This window comes from Protomyctophum parallelum, assembly GCF_964188405.1.
Source record: "Protomyctophum parallelum genome assembly, chromosome: 4".
Classification (NCBI taxonomy): Eukaryota; Metazoa; Chordata; class Actinopteri; order Myctophiformes; family Myctophidae; genus Protomyctophum; species Protomyctophum parallelum.
This window is the reverse complement of record NC_139700.1, coordinates 24306846-24327356: the sequence shown is the minus strand read 5'-3', so window position 1 is coordinate 24327356 and position 20511 is coordinate 24306846. Positions and strand designations below refer to the sequence as shown.

The 20511-nt window shown below is 41.3% G+C and overlaps 1 protein-coding gene across 2 annotated transcripts in view; it reads left to right on the top strand.

Moving 5' to 3' along the window:
- The window catches only part of trim44 (tripartite motif containing 44), a 66610-nt gene extending 47174 nt beyond the window's left edge, over positions 1-19436 (top strand). For both annotated transcript variants that reach the window (XM_083764209.1, XM_083764208.1), the window contains exon 6: positions 17685-19436. In XM_083764209.1, the coding sequence (XP_083620335.1) occupies positions 17685-17769 (85 nt within the window). In that variant the 3' untranslated portion in view covers positions 17770-19436. The remainder of the gene's footprint in view (positions 1-17684) is intronic.
- The last annotated feature ends 1075 nt before the right edge of the window (positions 19437-20511 follow it).

The following is a 20511-nucleotide window of genomic DNA, read 5'->3' as shown; positions in this document are numbered from 1 at the left end:
ATCACAGCACCGGGTTATTGGGTTAGATATCAGGACTCTATGACCCCCCCCCCCCCCCCCCCCCCCATTTCCTCCTTTCCATCCCCCCACTAATCTATTCCTCCAGTGAGTGGAGAAGGTTGTGTTGGTTGGTCGTGTTTAAATCAACAGCCCCCTGTGACAGGTGCTGTCGCCGCGGAGATGAATATGTTATTGCGGAGCCATGTGCCTTTCAGTTGAACATCTGTATTGGCTTTGTAGGGAGATAATGGGGAGGGGCAATTTAATCACCCCAGAGATTCTAACGGGAGATTTAGCATGTGCTCTACATGCTCAAGTCCTGCTCATATATATGCCAAGGCCATTTTTCAACTGTTTCTTCCTCCATTATTTTTTTTGATGGGAGAAGTGAATGCCTGAATAGCTGATGTCTTTGTTTTCTCGTGGGCACCGTGTTTACATGTCTGGGGCGTTCCTGAAGTTTGATCGATCGTGCGGTATGGATGTTTGTTGAGCTATAATTGTCGCTATGCCTTAATATTTAGACCAACAAGATATGACAGGGGTCGTTATTTTCCCCCTCTAGTCTACACCAAACCGCTTTAGCCAATAGCCAATCTACAAGCTCACAGCACACATTGAGAGCTTGTAAATGTGCTATTTTTAAGATTATGATCGTCTAATCACAATAATTTGATGTATGATTGTTGAAAATGATTCATACATTTTTAAACGCCATAATTCTGAAAGTATAATTTATTTATTTATTCTGACTATTGGTATCATGTCAGTCAGCCAAGTCTATAATGCCCTGTACAATTGTTGTTTACTAAGCCTAAAAGCCAAAAATATCCACTGCCAAAATGGTTGGATTGCCACACCACCAAGAGCTCTCTATACGAGTGCTTTCCTCACTTTAAGGCCCTCCTCTGTGCAGTTGACCCATGCTATGCGCCTGGCAGGTATTTTTATTTAAAGTTACTTACCTCTATTAGAGCATTGCTTCCTATTGCTAGGGGAGGATGTTCTCGGGAGATGTTATAGGTTAACTTATGACCTCAGTGTTCTTTGCAGTTAGCATGATGCCAACCTTGACACTCTCTAACTCTGGTTAAGAGCAGGTAAAAAATATATATATATTAGATTTTGTCCATATTGCCCAGCCCTAGTTGAAAGTTGACAGATTGCTCATCTGGTACAGTACAGTCTGGTATTATTACCCTCCCACCAAGGCCAAATAAAAGCTTGATATGTGATAGTTTTGTGACCTGTGTGCACGGAGGGATGTAGATTGTTTTGTGCTGAATGTCAAAACAGTGAAATTGGTTTCTGTCTTGACTTGTGATAGAATATTTTAGAGGGACATATCTAAAACCAGGAGTGGGCAGACCTTTATGACAGATGTTTTATAGATGCATTAGTACACATAAAAGTTTAATGGTCAGGTTGCACTGGGGAGCTGTCAGTGCCCTACAGTATGACTGTTTTTTTATAGGGTTGATGTACGGCACCTAAGCCTGAGTTAGGCTTAGTTGCGTGCACACCGTAAATAGAGAGCAATTTTCTGTATCCGACCAACACATTCTACCAATAAAGTCAAACGCTTAATTTATGCATGTGGCTCTGAAGCCTAAATACATTAGTCCTCTTGCCCGTGGCACGGGCAGCTGGTGTCTGGGATTCGCACCCAGCCTGACGGCGTGTTGCCAATCCCAATCCCGACGACCTTTGCTGCGTCTCTCCCCATTTCCTGTCACCCTACTGTCCTATCAATAAAGGCATAAAAGCCCAAAAATGTATCTTAACCGTATCACTGCCACCTGGTGGACGCAAGTGCCAACGCTTGACTGCCGACCCGGATCTACTTGGTTTTAGTGTGATGCACGTCCGGTTTGGGCGTCCATTTTAGATGCTAAATAATTAGCGTCAATGCTAGCGAGGTCAAAACCATGCTCCGTAGATTAAGTTATTCAGCTTTTTAGTCCGCCTGTATACAAGAAGTGAACGGCAGTGCGCACACGCAAAACTGGCCTAGGATCACTGAAGAAGGAAAGGCCAAGCAAAAAAAAAAGGAAAGAAATCAGCTTATATGACGGAACGTTCTGCCAGAAATGGTTTCCGGTTAGATTCTATATGGCGGAATGTTCGGAATGTTTTTTTTGTATTACCTTGTTTGTTTTCGCGAAAAGTGGAAATGTGCCTTTGTGGTGTCACCCTGGAAGAAATGTGGAAGACTGGGATGATGGGTGTATGAGACTTTTCTCAGGTGGAATGAGAGTTGTGACAGGCTGATGCCTACACTTTGTGGGCTGTCTGTCAGTGTCCTTCACACAGGCGGCTTGATGACATGACAGGGGGGGGGGGAGTATTCAGATGACAGAAGGCTTTGCCTAATAGCCAGGCTGTTCTCGAGTTCTGTCTCCATGTTGCAGGCGCGCTCACACACAGACACACTGTACACACTTTCTTTTTTTTTCCCTGGATCTCGTCTTCTTTGGCCATATGTGCCAGTGCCTCTTCTGTACCTTCATCCATGATGGAGAAGAGAGGATTGGAGACAGAAGAAGAGTCATTGCAGTATTTGTTAAAAAGGCTCGAAATTCCCGAGCGTGTCCCACAGCATTCCGGGACACCACCTGGGCGATTCTCTGAGGGACATGGCGCCAGGATTGTGACAGTTGGAGCCGATGGGGGTGGAAGGGCTGGCGGTGGGGCAGAGGGGACAAGCAGGCGCCAGCCTGCCAAGTGTGTGGGCACCGCTGTGACCAGTCAGTCTTCATAAAGGCTTGTGGGACAATGCCAGCGCAAAGCTCATGTGACCAGCTATGCAGGAAGGGTTTCCACCGACAGGCTGGGATTGATGGCTCCTACACAGAGGAACATGGGAAGACATGGAAGGAGGGACAGAGAGGAGGAAGAGGGGCAGCACACAGGATTGTGTGGACAGCGGAGGGCAGTGATATATGATGAGGGAAAGAGGCAGGACTGTAAAGTAGGGCTATTGCAACAGTAATCAAAGTACCGTAATACAAATAATCAATTTAAATCAAATAAATGGTAAAAAAAAAGAAAAATGCAAATCTACTACACGCCGCGAAAAAGCATTGTCACGTTTTCACAGCGATTTATTACAAAATAATTCAAAATCCTGCTTCTCAATTATTCACTTAATCTAAGAAGTAATCAACAGAATAGTTGTTAAGAATTATCGATAGCTGCAGCCCTACTGTAAAGAGAAGGAACTACAGAGAATATCCACTGTAAGCAACTGATGCATTTTGTGTTTTCATCGGCAGGCTTAAGATAGAAAGACGCATTCAAGTGAATCTGCCTAACTCTTGCACTTCTGGCCTTGAGTTCTAAACTTCAAGGAAGTGCTATGTACTACAGAAAGCAGCAGTAGTGGGTGAGGTCGTGAGGATGAATGGTGTGCCTTTTAAAGCTGGGATGTGTTTCAAGATAATATACTTGGAAAGGAAAAGTAAAGTGTCTCTGTGCTAGTTGAGTGTCACAGAGAAACCACAGAATGATTCCCGCTAGCAGCGAACACACTATGTCAAGTAGATAACTGCAGAGGAAAACCTATGATGTGCTCCATTTGTCCGACTGTAGGTCGCAGATTACTATGAAAACCTGCAAAACCTGTCAATCCATCTGTCCATTGATCCGTGTGTCCCGCCTCTATATATGGTTGTCAGTCCATCACGCCTCGTGACATGTTACGCCACCATATATGTTCGTCAGTCTGTCACGCCTGTGACACGCTCCATATATGGCCATCTCCATATATGAAGATCACAACACTGACCGCATCAAACCCTGGATAGCCATACGTTGAGAAGACTGGATCATCACCTAGATCTGCATATATGGAACTGACCTGTTCTGCCACCCTTAGATCTCCATATATGGAGCTGACCTGTTCTGACCTTTCATATGTTGATCTGACCTCATCCAACCCTATACACTCAAGACATGCTCCATATATAGCTAGTACAGAATTCATTCCATATGTTGATCTGACCCCCCGTGCCAGCGCTCACCCAGCAGTCTGCCAGGTGGATGCGTGCACGAGACCTCGCCCTTTAGGTCGCTTCTCACCCTCAGGGCGTCTTACTGGTATAGTATACTGTATACTGTATTTGGCACATGATGAACCAATTTCCCTCTGACTAATCTTAATTCATTTCATCAGTCTCTACTCGTATTCATTCTGGTTCTAGTCATTAAACTGTTGCTTTCATTATCACTTCTTTCCTCTCTTCCATGGGCTGTTCTAAAAGACATCCATTATTCTTTAAGTGCTGACTAATTGGAGTGTAACGACTGTCGGAAGCAGACCACATGGCTAGTAGCACTGTTCTTATCCGGGGGTGGGCTAAGTGCTCTGTCATTGTTTATTGTCAACTTGCAGCTCAGTCAAGAAAGCCTTTGAGGTGTTTACTTCCTTTTCATTTTGTCTTCCCTTAATGACATTTCATGTACATCCCCCGAAGCATGGAACGACTGGGGTTCTGTGTGTCACACTGTTAATTAATGAGCAGTTTTATTTCAGGGACCCCCCCCCCCATTAATTTCTAAATTGACCCTGTGGCAAAAGCAATTGTAAAATCACTAAATGAGCCAATGTGTGATTGACTGTTTTACAGTGGTTAATGCTCTTATCTCAATGGGTTTACATGAATTCCTCTAAATGATTAGTGAGCAAAGTGTACAAGAAATTAGCCCATGGTGGGACGACGGCACATTTTTTCACACCTAAATCCGCATGTGCGATTATTCTAATTGGGTGAACAGAAGTGTTGTGTTTTAATCCACACCACTGAATTTCAGTTTACACTCTGCATGCAAGTGGCGGAACCATCCTCCAGATAATTAATGCATAAATTGCATGCAGTGCATGTGACCTTTTTGAAGGAGTGGAACACATTTCATGATGTACATACTGTAATGGCATGCACATGCATGAGCCTGAATCGGGGGTCGCTTGAGGCTGTAAATCTGAGCGATGAAACGGATTTATCCTCACCCCTTCCATTTTGCTGTGATAAATATGATGCTGTGTACGCCAAAGGTCATGTTGAGAAATGTCTGGACCTTTTTCCTCTATCCTTGAAGCATTTACTCTTCTGTGTTGTTTACCATGTCCTCACTTCCCACATGAACTGATTCACACGCTTTCTGGGGCAGGTGACCCTTTGTGAAAGTTCCTGGTGATACTTAGAGTAGTGATTCTCAGCCTTTTCAGGCCATGACCCCTCATAATAATCATATTTTGAACTGTGGACCCCCCCAACATCATAATTTTTGAACTGTGGACCCCCCAACATAATATATTTTTAACTTCCCTTAGTTGGGATGTGAGGTGTTGAGGTATTAAAATACCTTAACTTGTCACTTCACTGTCATCTGGGGGGAACCCCAAAAACTCTCTCTCTCTCTCTCTCTCTCTCTCTCTCTCTCTCTCTCTCTCTCTCTCTCTCTCTCTCTCTACAATGCGGTGCCATAGTCACTAAACCTATTTTTCTAAATATTAACTCATAAGATGCTTTACATTTGCTCAAGCTCTGGAAGTCAATAACTACTACTACTGCCTGATCACCTTGGGCGCTAGGTCATGTGGAAGCCCAACAAACCACTCCATCTCCTTTGCCTGCATTCTCAGTCTGTCTCTCTCTGCCACACTTTATACATTTTGTTTTGGTATTTTGGACCACATGATGAAATGTACATTAATGTCTCAAAGATTTAAATCATGAACATCCGATTGTGTCACTACCGAAACAATTATGTCACTACCGAACCATAATGTTGTAATAATGATTGTAATGTTTCGGTAGTGACTGTTACGGTAGGGACAATTTGATCTAGTCTTTAGCTAACTCTACAATGCTAGGCAAAACATGGCTAGCAAAAACAGCTTTAAACTGATGTACATGGATAAAAAAATCACATTATAATTTAAGAAGAAATGATGTGTTCGGTAGTGACAATCCTTAAAACCACACACTGATTTTCAGACTTTGGAAGACATTAATTTCAGACTGAAGAAAACAAGCTACTCACCATTATGAACATGAAGTATATGTCACTTCTTGGTGAAGAGTGTGGGGATGTGGCTAAAACTGTCACTCAAACTAGGCTCAATCTATGGACTAAAACACTTTGTATTTCAGTAGTGACATGAAAACAGCTTTTTTATATAAAGCTTTTGAATTTAAAGAAAATTTACAAAATAAATCTACATATTTCAACTTCCCTTTAAGATAAATCAATACGATTTATTTAAAACCAACATTTAATAATACGACAAATCATTTAGATATTTTCATGAAATGAAATGTAGGAGTTAGAGGTTGGGACAGCCACCTCCCAATAGAAAGTAACATATAAAGTATATTTCTTTATGTAAAATTTTGTTCTATCTCAATAAATGCATTGTGATTAAATGGATCATAAGATGATATTTGTACACGTGTAACGTCTGACTACTTAATTGTTTAAAAAATATATATCTTTCCTTGTGGGACTGTAATTTGAACCAATTTGGTAGAATGTCTCATATATATATATATGTGTATATATATATATGTATATGAGCCATTCTACCGATTTATTTATTTTTTGGCAACTGAATGGTTGGAAAATGGAAATTAAGAGACATGGGGTCCCCAGCCTAAAACATTGAGAACCCCTGCTTTAGAAGACTGCTATCGTTCAAAGTGAAAGATTACTATTGTATAATGGAGCTCTTAGGCCTGTGTAGACACTGATTAGACCATAAGTGTGTGTATCACCCCCCCCACCCCCCCTCTCTCTCTCTAGCATTACAGTGGAACAAATTGGCAGCTTTGTTTCATTCCCTATTTGTAGTTTGGCATTTTGCTGATGAATATTTCTCAAAGGCAGAATTGCTCTAGAGATAAAACTGTTTGTTTTGTTTCTAAACTCTTAATCAGAGAAAACTTATTTTTTGTTTATTTAATTCTCTTTATTTTTTTGTGAAAGTTAACGACCAGGCCATTTCGGAAAATAAACCTAATATCAAAAGCAAACCGAAGGCGAGAGATACGGCGGCAACACATTGGCCTCGACCGCTGCAATGTTCCCCTGGCTCACTGAATGTTTTGCACACGTTGACCCTCCTAGGCCCTAGCCTAAAGGGTGATTTATGCTTAATTAAAAACAGGCGATATACAAGCACACAACACGTCGCAGGGACTCTTTCACTCTCACTACCCACCCACTCCTTTACTCCTTTCTATCCACCCATTTCATTCATTTCGTACTCTTTTTTTTATTCCACTTGCAATCCGCTGATCTCAACTGTCTAATCTAAACTCTGGCAATGGACTGCTTTGACATATACTGTAGCATTTACCTACATGCATGAAACGGAACACGGCAACACGTTTCATAGCAAGTCACACAACCTTTGTTAACTATTCTAGTGCTGTCTTCCATCGTCACATCAATAGGTTAGTTAGAGTCACACAAATTCTTAGTGAATCTCCAAAGGTTTGGCAAAAGAAAATGCCAATATACATTATAAGCTCTATAACTAGGAAGTCACGTTGAGATTGAAAACCTCTTTTCATTTTACAATTTAGGCATTTAGCAGACGCTCTTAATCCAGAGCGATTTACATTAGGCAAGAACAAAAATCATGGCAATACATCACATACATAAAAAGTAGTATTCAAGAAACATGCGTAACAGTGGAATCTATATAATGAAACTACATATAAACTATACTATACTTATATACTATAAAGTGCTATGACTACATACAATGCAATTCTAGTGCTGTCTACATCACATGCTATAAGTCTGTATTAAGTCTTAACCCAGAGCCAAAATATTATAATGGAATCAATGTGCATTTCCATCAACTACCGTTATGTGAATATATTATTCTGAATTAGGCGCAACAATATTATGTAATCAAAAGTGCCAGCCAAACACAAAATGTTATGGAGAGTTTGCATTCGCAGTCTATCCATCAAACGAGCAACCAAGTATAAATGGGACATAACTGCACTGTGCACAACAGTCTGAAAATGCATCAAAAGTTTTGCCTTGATGGGAAAAAATATAAAAGACATTGGTATTTGAAAGACAGAGTTTTGCTGTGTTAGCTGGAGAGTCACTTTCAAACTAATATCTGTCCCCACTTGAGTCCTATTTCTCTTTAGCAAATAAAAGAAAGCCCAAGGCGTTATTGAGCTTTGATGTTGTTATAATGCATGTAGACCTCTTAAAGTTTGCTAAATTCAGGGCTAGCAAACTGCTGTGGGGCTTAAACAAACTTCTGTAGAGTATACACTCGTTTGTATGCAGGACCATGTTCGAATTTGTATCCTGAAGCCCGAAGGTGTTCTCTAAGTGCCTCTCTTGTGCTTATGTTTTTCCTACAGCAGTTTTGGGCCATGTGTTGTCACTCACTCACTCACTCATGGACGTTTGTGCCCTCTAGCAACAGCAGCATTCTCAGTTACTCAGCAACCACCACAGCAGCCAAAATAGTCTGCTATTTAGTGCCACAAAAATAAATAGTTGACCACTGAATATGTATTAAAGTCAATGTTTTGTATACAGAAACTTTTGCATTTAAAGTATAAAACCATTAAAGTGAAAACCTTTCCATCTTATATTTGGGGATAACAAATTTAACAAATTGTAAGAATTTTATACACACTTACAACTCAAGGATAAATAGCAATGCCCCGGTAAATATGTGCACATGCACACACTACAGTGGGGGGACATGCAACAGGCCAACAGCACGCACACCAAAGCCCACCCCCGCTCGATCATGATTGGCGGAAGGCCCCTCTCTATCCTGATTGGATGAAGGCTGGGCCACCTAGCCAAGCCTGACCCCACGGGTTAACTGGGGACGGGGAGGAACTCCTTATATGGTCAGCACACTCTATAGTAGGGAGGATTATCACAACAAAACAAAATAATAAATATTTGAATTAAGTGAAATCACTGAATATACCTTTAAGTGAGTGAGCAACACGTATAGCTGGACGAGGGCTATACAATTAAACTTCAAAATGATATGCATTTTTATTTGCTGATTTTGTCAGTTTACATTTTCATCTGTTAGCCTTAGCAAATGATATCACAGTCATAATACTCTCACAAGAAACCAAACCATAGCTAAACTAATGGTCTCTTCCCTCAAGAGAACCAGGTGAAAATGTAACATTTTAGTCTTTAGACTTAAATCATTCTTCATTTCTTGCCTCTAGTAAGTATTGAAACCAAGTATAATGTTAACCTCACCAGATTGCCTATAGAACAAATTGAGTGGCAAAGTGAGCTTCAATGTGAGTTTAATGTTGTTTAATGCAATCAGATTTCTGTTTGGATGTATTGGCTGTAGAGGAGATCTTGAATAAACAAGAAGGTGGCCGCACACACCAATAGCCAGAGTACAAATATTTATTAGGACAGCAGGTAAGACAGGAATATCCAAATGTATTGGCTGTCCTGTCAAGCCCATAAAGTAGTTTTTTGAAAGTGTAAACAAAAAATTTCTGTCTTCACGGTAGAGAATTAAGAAGCAGGCATTTTCTCTTCTCTGTTTTTTCTGAATGTATTCGTTCTCTAGGAGGCTGGGTAATATTCTCTCTTTGACTCAAAAAGGCGCTCCTCCCATCTTTCCGATATAGCCACATCTCAGATTCTAGTTGGCAGGATTGTTGCAGAGCAGAGTTTCTACGTATCACAGTGGGGGTTGGGGGGGCTGTCAATAAAAGATGTGTGCAGAGACCATTTCTAAATTACACATTTCTAGAGTGGCTGTCAGATGAAAGGAGATGGGCGAGGGAATTCACTGAGAGGAGAGGGGCTTGCATTCACTGAGAGGAGAGGGGCTTGCTTGCCTTCGCCGACTGAGATGAAGCTAGATGGCAGGACAATATACATTTAGATCCAGCAGAACGTTAGTCAGCTTTGTCTATTTAATAATTACCCATCATACCATACAGTACATACTGTTTTACTTCTATGATGGACCATCATCTGTCCCCCCCCTCTCATCACTATGTCTCTTGCTTCCCACCCTCTCTCCATCAGTGCTCACTTCTCTCTCATCTCGCTTGTTCGCTGTCCTCCTATCACTCTCGGTCATCTCCCTTTTCAAAGCTGTTTGTAGTGTTAAATCATCCCCAAAAAGTGACAAGTTTTACTTCATTAGGTGGCTGCTCCGCTTCACTGAGGACAAGGACGAGAGTCTATCCTCTCTGGGTCTATCAATAACCATTAGGGACCAGCTCTCATTAGTTCAAACCTCAAAAGGCCTCGAGGGCTTGAGTAATGTGGATATGGCAGCGCATGTGATAGACTACTGGCTCTTTTGGACTACGAAGGGTAAACCTGAACCAGAACCACAACTTAAGGTGTTAGGCAGGTGTTAACATCACCCCAGTTCTCTGAAATATGAGTGAGTTGTACAGTAGCTCGTTAAGCTAAGCAATTCTGGCAGATATAGGTGTGCTCTGTTTCTGTTGAGAAGATGTGTATCTTGTAGTGAAAAAGAGACACATGTCCAGTACATGGAACATGCCCCCCTCCCCCCATCCTCTTTAGCCACATTCAACATGTCACTGCAGTATGATTATCCTCATGGCAACGAGGCCGGATGGAGCCGGAGAGCCAGCAGTGTGATGGGATGAGGGCTTCCGTGCGATGACTTATGAGCCCAGAGGTTTCTCTGCCAAGAGTAGGGAATTCAAACTTAATCAGGGCAAGGACCCCTCCCTCCTCCATCTATGAGAGAGAGAGAGAGAGAGAGAGGATCTAGGAGGCAATGTAATGCTTTGCTTCCTCCTGGTTTTTCCGTGGAGCCAAAAGTTTTAGTTTTCTTCTGTGAGAGATGGGCTCATTTCAGGGCTATTGGAGAAACTTTCTCTTTTACCCAGATGGAAGACATTAGTAAGATTAGCTTAGTTCTATACTCTCTTAATCCTTTCCAACTTCTTCATCCCTGTCTCTCTTTTCTCTCTACATATCTATAATTTATTTTATACATAATTATATTCACTTGCACACACAAGCTCACAAACGCCCCCACACTGAGGCACATGTCGATCCATCACCCCAGAGCCCAGCTGATATTGTTCACTGATCCCAGACAGGGAGCTCTGTGACCTCTGTGAGCTCAGTGGGCTTTTCAGTCCAGCTTGGCCCCTGTCCACAGGCCACGGTCACTGCCTCAGTGTCTGCCAAGGGGAGGAAGCTCTGATTGGTCCTGATCAATAATATATTGACTGCATTAAAGCCTATGAATAAGTCATGGCTGGTAAGAATTAGGAAAGTCCTCAGAAACACGCTAAAATATCTCTCTCACACACACACACACACACACACACACACACACACACACACACACACACACAGCCATACACTTACACACAGCTCATCTATTTAGGCCACAGAAGATGTCGACAGACAGAAATAGAGGATAGAGGAGGGGTTTTAATATTTCCCCCTCTTGCTGACATTTTGTTGCATGTTGAAGCGCTCTCCCTCTCTCTCTCCGCAAGTAACGTCCCTTTCCCTATGGGTGCAATAAATAACTTATTACATCCATGTGTCCTAAGGCTTAGAGAAGACCATCTGAATATAAATAGTTAATTTGTCTCCACGGGGGCTGCCCTGCTCACGTTATGGCATATAAATATATTTGTAATTACATTTCCTTTTGTTTTCTTTCTTTTTGACTGCAGATGAGACCTGAAATTGCCGTTTCACCCCAAACACTCATATCTGAGGCATTGGACACTTAATTGATTAAGTTTCCAATTAACTGATTTGTAATGGCGTAATAGAACAGTGGGTCCAAATAATCGCTCCATCAGCAAGCACTTAATCGTGGAGGGGTGTGTGTGTGCGTGTGTACTGTAATATGCATGTGCATGTTCATTTGATGAGGTGCCCTGTTTTGTTGTGAGGTGTTGTGCGACGACGATGATGATGATGATGTGCTCCTCGTCCTTGGTGATGGGAGAGGAAGCGGCACTTTGTTCCTGCCATCAGACGCGTGTCGGAGAGGAAGCCTCTAGGAAGTGTGCAGTCAGAGAGATGCTGAAGCCTGTTAATGAATGCGTTAGCCTTGCTGCCAGAGACTGTACTCAGTGTACTGCATACAAAAAAAAAAAACCTCTGATGATGATGAAGAAAAAGTCTGACGGGAAAGAGGAATGACGGGAGCAAGAGGGATAAGGAAGGGGCTAGAAAGATGGAGCATGTGTCAGAAGCAGAAATAGATGGAAGTGTAGAATATATGTTTACTGTATGTGTCTTCAGTCGCTGAACTTCGCAACGTACTGTATATGCAGGGTTGGAGTTGCTGCCGGGGAGGATGGGGGGATCCGTGCATCTGCTTTTGATAGTCATACATTTTGATCGATGTGGGGATATGTTTTATCCCTGCTTCTGTGTCGTGGGAATTAAATGGACATTTCACCGCTGAAAGAACCTGCAGTCACTCAATTTTAACCCAATTTGTGCCCTAGATGTCTCCAGACGTCCTGGGAATGATTAGTATTTGTATTAGTTAACAGTAGCACAATTTTAAATTTGCACTCTATGGCCAGAAATTCTGTGTGTTTGACTAGGGATTGCTGAATTCCTACAATGACCATAATGCTTTGATGCACTACCCTTTCTTGTGGAGGCTGCGTGGAGGTGGGACTTGTAGTCCAGGAAGGAAGTGAAACCTAATTTTCATGACAAATTTTGGTCATGAAGATGACAAAAATATCTAAAAACACAAATTACACAGTATAAAAACTCCAGGAAAGTGTTTCTTGTGTATGATTAATTCTAACGTGACTAGCGACGGGAACACGATGGACCGTCATAATCTTTGATTAGAATTGGACGGATTGATTTAGATCAAGAGTTATTCATGTTTTAAGATTTTCGGTCTCATCCATTAAAATGGGGGGAAGGGGACATTTTGGATGACGTCCCAACCAGAAATGACATGGAATGTTGCCCAACAGGCGCTCCCAGTCTGTGGAGCGATGCGCTCTGTTATGATATCAATAAAGTTCCGTCCTTTTATTAATCTCCGTCCTGAGTGTCGAGCGTTACTATTTGATAGGACGGAGACCTCTGTTTATGCCGCTCTGGGTGTTAACCACATGATCCCTGGCATTATTATTATAATGTATTAACTGTGAGCTTGTAGATCAGTTATTTTCAGTATTTGTTGCTAAAAGAAGTACCGGTATAGGGTTTAAGACATAAGTTGTTTTTGATTGTGTGCTTATTTTTTTACGAATCAAACGCTGTGTATATTATATGTACTACTGCAAATCAATTCATGCCATGGCATCAAAAAGATGTAGGCACCAGAAAGCAACTCTTAACGGACGTCAACATTTATGTGCAATTTATTGGTCATTACCTTTATTGACAATTAGATTGGTTGTAACTTATAATAAGCACTTATTGTCATTGCCGGGGTAGACAATACATTTTATATACAAGCATCATATAGCATCATTCAGTTCTCAGTACAAAATTGTCTCCCCAAGGAGACAGCAGCAACATTGAAAGTAACACATTTGAAAAATAATGATAATAATCATAAATAATAATACTAACAATAATAATAAAGTGAAGAAATGTAAACATGAAAGACAACATCTGATCTGATCGAGTAGTTCAGTCAACGGACATGAAAGATAAAAAAAATAAAGAAAAGGAAAGAGGGGAATCAAATATTATGATAAATAGTATATGCGAGTTACAGAACGTACCATACATATTTTTATAAATACTGTCACAATCTACCCACATATTGTACAATCATATCACATTAAACATTCATGATCTCTTTGTAGAAATACATCTTTGTAATGTTAAATCTCGATGCGTGCGAAGGGCGTCCATTTCTTAATAAATTGCTCATTTTGTAGCCTCACCAAATAAGTAATTTCTTCCATGTCTCTAATTTCTGTTACTTTATTCAGCCATTGTTCGTGGGTTGGAGGTTGTTTTCCTAGCCAATTTATTGTGATAGTCTTTTTGGCCGCTGTTAACAGTATCTGGAGGAGGTACAACTTTTTCCTACCTTCAAACCCAGTCGGCACCACTCCTAGAATAGCTGTCTTGAAATATTGTGGTATCTGAGTGTCAAACACTGTTAATGTCATTAAAAACATTATTCCAGAATTGCTGTAGCTTAGGACACGTCCAAAAGATATGCGTATGATTACCAATCTGTTCGACACATTCCCGCCAGCACTCAGTTGTAGGAGTAGTGCCTGCTCTACCAGTCAATAATGGAGTCTTTAAAAATCTGCTTACAATTGTTACATTGATATTCTCTCCAATAATTAGAGTTTGTTACTTTATGCACTTCAGAGCAGGCGTCTAGCCATTCTTCTTGTGAAATCTCTTGTTGTATTTCTTAATAAGCACTTTAACATTAACAAATTACTTAGACAAGAGAATGCTCGTCTAATGGAACATGTCTGATTTAAACATTAAATGGTATTAAAAAGTCACATTATAGGATTGGCTCTGTTCATATAGTTGGCAAGTGTAATGATTGTTTCAGACAACAAAGTACCTTCAGTGAAAACCATCCAATTGCCATCAATCTTGGCAGTGCCAGACAAACATTAGCCTTTATTTTATGTTAATGGAGAGCAACAGAAGCATTAAAACCAGCTTTATTTGTAATGGTCTGGATCCCATAGCATTGCTATTATATATTATAATGTCTAGATATGGACTAGTTTGTAATGAATGGAGGGCAGCAGAACAATGAAGAAAAGTCCCAAATGCTGGAGCAGATGCAGTTGAAACAGATTTATTAACCATTTGAAGTGGGAGTGAAATGGCTTTTTTGGGCATTTTATTTTGTAGTTTCAGACTGAAACGGAAGCCTCTGTGCTTCTGAGCCAATCAGAGCGTTGCATCCCTTCAGACTATGGGTCGTTAGCTATATCTGTGTCTTGTGTCTTTGTTTACAAGTCAGTGTCTGAGTAGCCTCGGTCCCAGGCTTACTTATCTGCGAAAAGAAAAGCCTGGTCACAACCTAAGGCAGATAAGCTATCGGCGGTTGTATCCTCCGGAACAGCCGTCAAATGTATTTCCCCCGGATACGATATTTTCCCGACCAATCACAACACTTGTTTCATTCGCGGAGAATGTAAACTGATTTGTAAAGCATCAACGATTTCACTTCCGCTAAAATCCCGCAACTTCCGCTTTTCAGTCTTTTCAGCTTAGGTCTTGCCCAGGGTGGTGTCTGAGAGACAAACGGTGGATCTCTGTCTGTGTGCTACTACATGGCTTATTTCTAACCTATAATGTTTTCAGATACCTGGATATGCTCCAATAGTGTGAAAATCGTATTCACCGCATACTGTATCCTATACTGTATGGACATGGACATACAGTATAGGATACTGTATCCTATACTACATCTGGACATCTAGTATAGGATACTGTATTGTACTGTATGGATACTGTATGTCTACAGTATATACTGTAAGGAGTTTTCCTTCATCTTTTATACAGTGAGTCTTTTTCTGTAAAGTTTCCCTCTGTTTTTGAGACCACCGCTCCGGTAGTCAAGTTTGAAAAAAAGGACAAAGTAAGGCGCAACAGTTTTTTCAGTGCTTCATAATAACACATTGTTCAGAGTTTAAGCTTTCAATGTGCTTGTCTGGAAAATTATACATTTTAGCATTATGCCTATCCATAATCCCTTTATAGACAAATATGTTCCATATTTCCAACAACCCTCCCTGCAATGATAAAACTGCAAAAAAATAGAATGTGTAATCTCACACCAGTTTACAGTATATTGTAAGGGCCGATTCATACTCCTATTTTAGAGCCGAATAAAAGTCGGTTCGGCTCTGTAGAGCCTACAATTTGACGTCATTTGAGGTTCGGGGGGGCGGGTACCGTCCTAAAGTCGGCTCTTCGGTGCTACTGAAAATTTCTGACGAGCCGAAATCATTTCGGCACTACAGCGCCGAAACAGTGGTAAAATAGGAGTATGAATCGGCCCTTAGTAACTGCTTCATTGACAGTCAATACGAGTGACTGACTGGATTCATACAGTAGTTCAGTTCTCACTGATGTTTTACTTTCCATCAAGCCTCGTAATACAATAACGCTGTCAGCTCTGAACCAGAAAATCACTCCGGGTACAAGCCCAATTACATTTTCACTTGTTTGACGATTCATTCCCCATGGAACTCTGTATTGTTATCGCATCAACGCAAGACCTATACCGTACTTCTCCTTCGCGTTTGGAAACAACAGTCAATATTATAGAAATACAGATATACACCCAAAAGAGTGTAAGAACACTGACACTCAGGATTTTACAGTGGAAGTTCATAACATTATTTATGTTCCTACTGCAGTTCCCAAGAGGTGTGCTGAGGCACAATGATGTGCAGTGAGAAAGTCCAGGTGTGTCTTGGGATTTAGTGACAACCACCATTAGTATTCACCCAATCTACTAGGGTGATAGTAGATCGTGTGTATTATTGCAATCTAACCTAAGATGTGTGAAATCCCTGTACTTCTGTGCGTCTGTCGTTCACTAATCTTGACTTGTTCAACTTGTTGATTGGCCATTTTTGCTATGACTACAGATGTGCCTTGAGATTTTGAATTACCTGTTGGTGTGCCTCGGGTACAGAATGTTTGCAAACCATTCCCTATTGTACATTTGCTTTAGATGCAGAACATTTAGAGTCCAGTGAACAGAGGCACATTTTCCTACAGTACTTTGTAATTACTGTATGGAAGGAAGGAAGGGTGAGTGGGAGTGATTTGACAGAACTTGTGCAATAGCAAGTGAGACTGCCTCTCACAGTCTCTGCTCTCTTGGGGAGGAGCCGTGCTCTGTCACCCTTACCGTGGTTGTCCAATTAGAGCTGTGATTAGTGTAAACTGTCCCCAGTGAAATGAAATCCATCAGACTGGCTCAGATCGCTACAGACGGGTCCCTGCAATCTCTGCAATCACTTCATCTCTGTCACTGCAGTGCTAATATAAAACCAACAGAATGGATGATTTCTGCTTAAGGCACGCATTGATTGAAACTGATTACATTTTTGCAAGTGTTGATTACATTTGGCAAGTGTTGATTATATCATACTGTATGTGTGTCGTGGTGTCTTTGTGGGTTTATAGTGAAAGATTGAAAGACTAAAAGGTCGAAAGAAATCATGTATATTGGTAGAAATATAGGGATGGGAATTATCGATTAATGCATTATTTGATTTTGATAAGCTTATCAATCGATTAACCGGTTAGTTGATATATTAGCGTTTTTGTAAAAAATAAACTATCGTCGAATCTTAATTTCCCTCAATGTCTAACATAAAAAATTCTGATACAAAATAATAATAATACAAAATACATATTATATTCCGTAATCAAATGTTTATTTGACCATTGACGATACAGGGCCAGGCAATGGTATCTTTGTATGTGCGTTCCTCGGCTACGCACACACGCCGACAGTGTTACATTCACAGAAAACCACCCAATGATAGAACCACAGACTTTTCAATTCATTACGATTAATTATTAACTGTTGAGTTTAATTGACTAATTTCTTAATGGCGATTTTATCGATTAACGATGAACTATTAACATCCCTAGTAGAAATATTTTTATATGGACTGTATGTTTTATTTCAGACTGCCGCAGCCAAGACGAGATCCTGTGGACCGTCGGGATTATGAAGACAATGAGCCTGGATCATCCATGGGCCACGCCCCCTGACACCAGACCAGTCACTGACCACAGCCACCTGATTATGAAGACAATGAGCCTGGATCATCCATGGGCCACGCCCCCTGACACCAGACCAGTCACTGACCATCAGTGTCTGCCTTCCCCACCTTATAGATTAACAGCAAAATGATGTGTGTGTGTGTGTCTGTCTCTCTCCCTCCCTCCCTCTCTCTCCCTCCCCTTCTCACATCTGCGGGAGAGAGGTGACCTTGAAGAAGACTTCTGTGACAAATATGGATGGCTGCGTATCTTACGCTCTCAGACTTTTTAATTCCCCACTAGCTCCTAACTTTTATTCTTTCTCTCTCTTTAATTGAAACGCGAGTTCTGCGCCGTAAAATACCATCAGGGTCAATTTCTCCGCAGCCAATCAGAATCAGGCTTCTTGGCAGAACTCGTCTGTTAAAGCCTGCAGCAGACGGCAGGGTAGGATGATTATGACAAAGGCCTTCACGTCCGCGTATTCACACAGACATGACGTTTCACGCAGAGGAAGAAACGGATATTTGTCGTCCGTCAAAATGCCTTTAGCATGATTGTAAAAAGAAAAAAAAGTTAATTTAAAAGTGTCCATTTCCTCCTCACATCCTCTCTTTGTTGTACAGCTTAATTTTCTCCCCACGTGTGTGTGTGTGTGTGTGTGTGTGTGTGTGTGTGTGTGTGTGTGTGTGTGTGTGTGTGTGTGTGTGTGTGTGTGTGTGTGTGTGTGTGTGTGTGTGTGTGTGTGTGTGTGTGTGTGTGTGTGTGTGTGTGTGTGTGTGTGTGTGTGTGTGTGTGTGTGTGTGTGTGTGTGTGTGTGTGTGTGTGCGTGCGTGCGTGCGTGCGCGTATCTGCTTGTCAATCCATCATCAAACGCACCCATTGATCGGTGAGCATATGGTGAGTCCATACTAGGTGAAAATCGAACTGTAATTTGACTTGCACTCCAGCAATGTCAGCATTCTGTGTAATGTAGAGAAACGTTGGACATTGACGTAGGCAGGCTTGACTTTCAGTCAAGGCACGTTGCTGCCGACTTTAGATTTTTCTGTACCTCCATGCTAGTGCCTTTTTTTATTGCGATTTATTTACTTAATTCCTAGATACAAAATGAAAAGCTATCTATAATAATGTTTAGCACTGTTGCAGCGCACTTGAGTTGCACTAAGGGCCGTGTATAGTAGGGGTGCAGCAGTAAATTGTACTATTTGATTTAACCAATTATAAAAAGATATTTTTTTTATAAAGCCGATTGGAGGGTAATTGAACTATAATTTTTTTGAGATTTAGGCTACGTTCGCTATTTTGGCACGAGACCTTCGTGCAAGAAAGTATAAAAATGTGTTTAATCAGACTGAGATTGTCCATATTAAACATTGGTTGGAATTATTTTGCGTGAATTTGTTGATATATCTAAAAAATATCATCACTTTGAGTAATCGCTAAGACAAAAAGCGATAATTGCAGCCCTAGTCTACACCAACAAGGGGAATGTAGATTCTGGTTTATTTCAAATAATTCCAGTGAATAACTCATGTCTCTACTGTAGGCGTCTGTGATAGATGTGTGTAGAGAGGACTGTCTTAAGTTCCTTCATGTATTTCTTTTATTTTTCTCTATATTTGTATTAAATCAACAAATAAAGAGAGTGCCCTATGTTATGGTTGCCAACTTGCCATCAATTTAGTCTTTTTTTCTTTATTTTTCTACATAGTTCTACATAAATGTTTGTCAAACCAACAGGCATTGGGAGACTATCAGGGAGACTATCGATAATCTCGGAAATTATTATGATGAAAACCTGGCCATTTTTCACCCCTGTCAATTATCTAATGTGATTCTGGGCTCTACACACCCTCCGCCAACCTAGTCCCCATATAAGGGGGACATGGGGAGAGCAACAGATTTGAACTCATGCTTCCTTCATGCCTAAGTGTCCAAGTTTCCCTGGTTGGACGTAGCGCGTGGAAGGAACACGTTATTCCAACCAGTTCCTTTCCCCTCCATCAGGCACCCCGGCTGGCCAAGGGGAGGCAGTTTAGAGACCAGTATTACTGCATGTTTTTTGTGAGGGTACCTACCCTATGGGACACGGGGAGAACATGCAAACTCCACCTTTCGGCAAGGCATTTATGAAGTGATCGTAAATAGCTGATCCTTGCGTAATTTTGGTCGTAGCGTTGATGTGATCAATCTGGCACGCCCTGTGAAATGAAGCCTCTCCCTCATTTTTGCGACATAAACAACTGCAATACGACCAAACAAAGTCTCCACGGCTCACCTTGCCAAACATTAACGTGTGTGGTACTGGTGGTGGTGAGCTGACTGGGTCCGGTTCCTGGGACCGGGACTTGGGTTTCCAATCTCCCAAGTCCCGATGAAGGATGCAGTCCCCACTTGCGCTGGCTCGGTACATTTGGCATTCGAGTGACGTGTCGGGTTTAGCCTTAAACGAGACGAAACGAGGAGATTGCACATAACTCCAGGAAAACATGGGTTTGTCTGCTGTAGATTACAGTACCCACGTTGGGAGACTTGACTCTCCAGCTGCAGCAGTCTCCAATGTCACATTGATAAATGAGGGCCTTGGTCTCGCTTCACCTGCATTCAGGAATGGTGGAGCGACCTTATGTTAAGGTCGGGTCTATAATGCGTTATAACCACATTTATGAATTATGATGCATTGTGCATTATAACTTATTATAAATGTTTATAATTATGCATAACAACTTACAGTATAAAAAGGTTTAT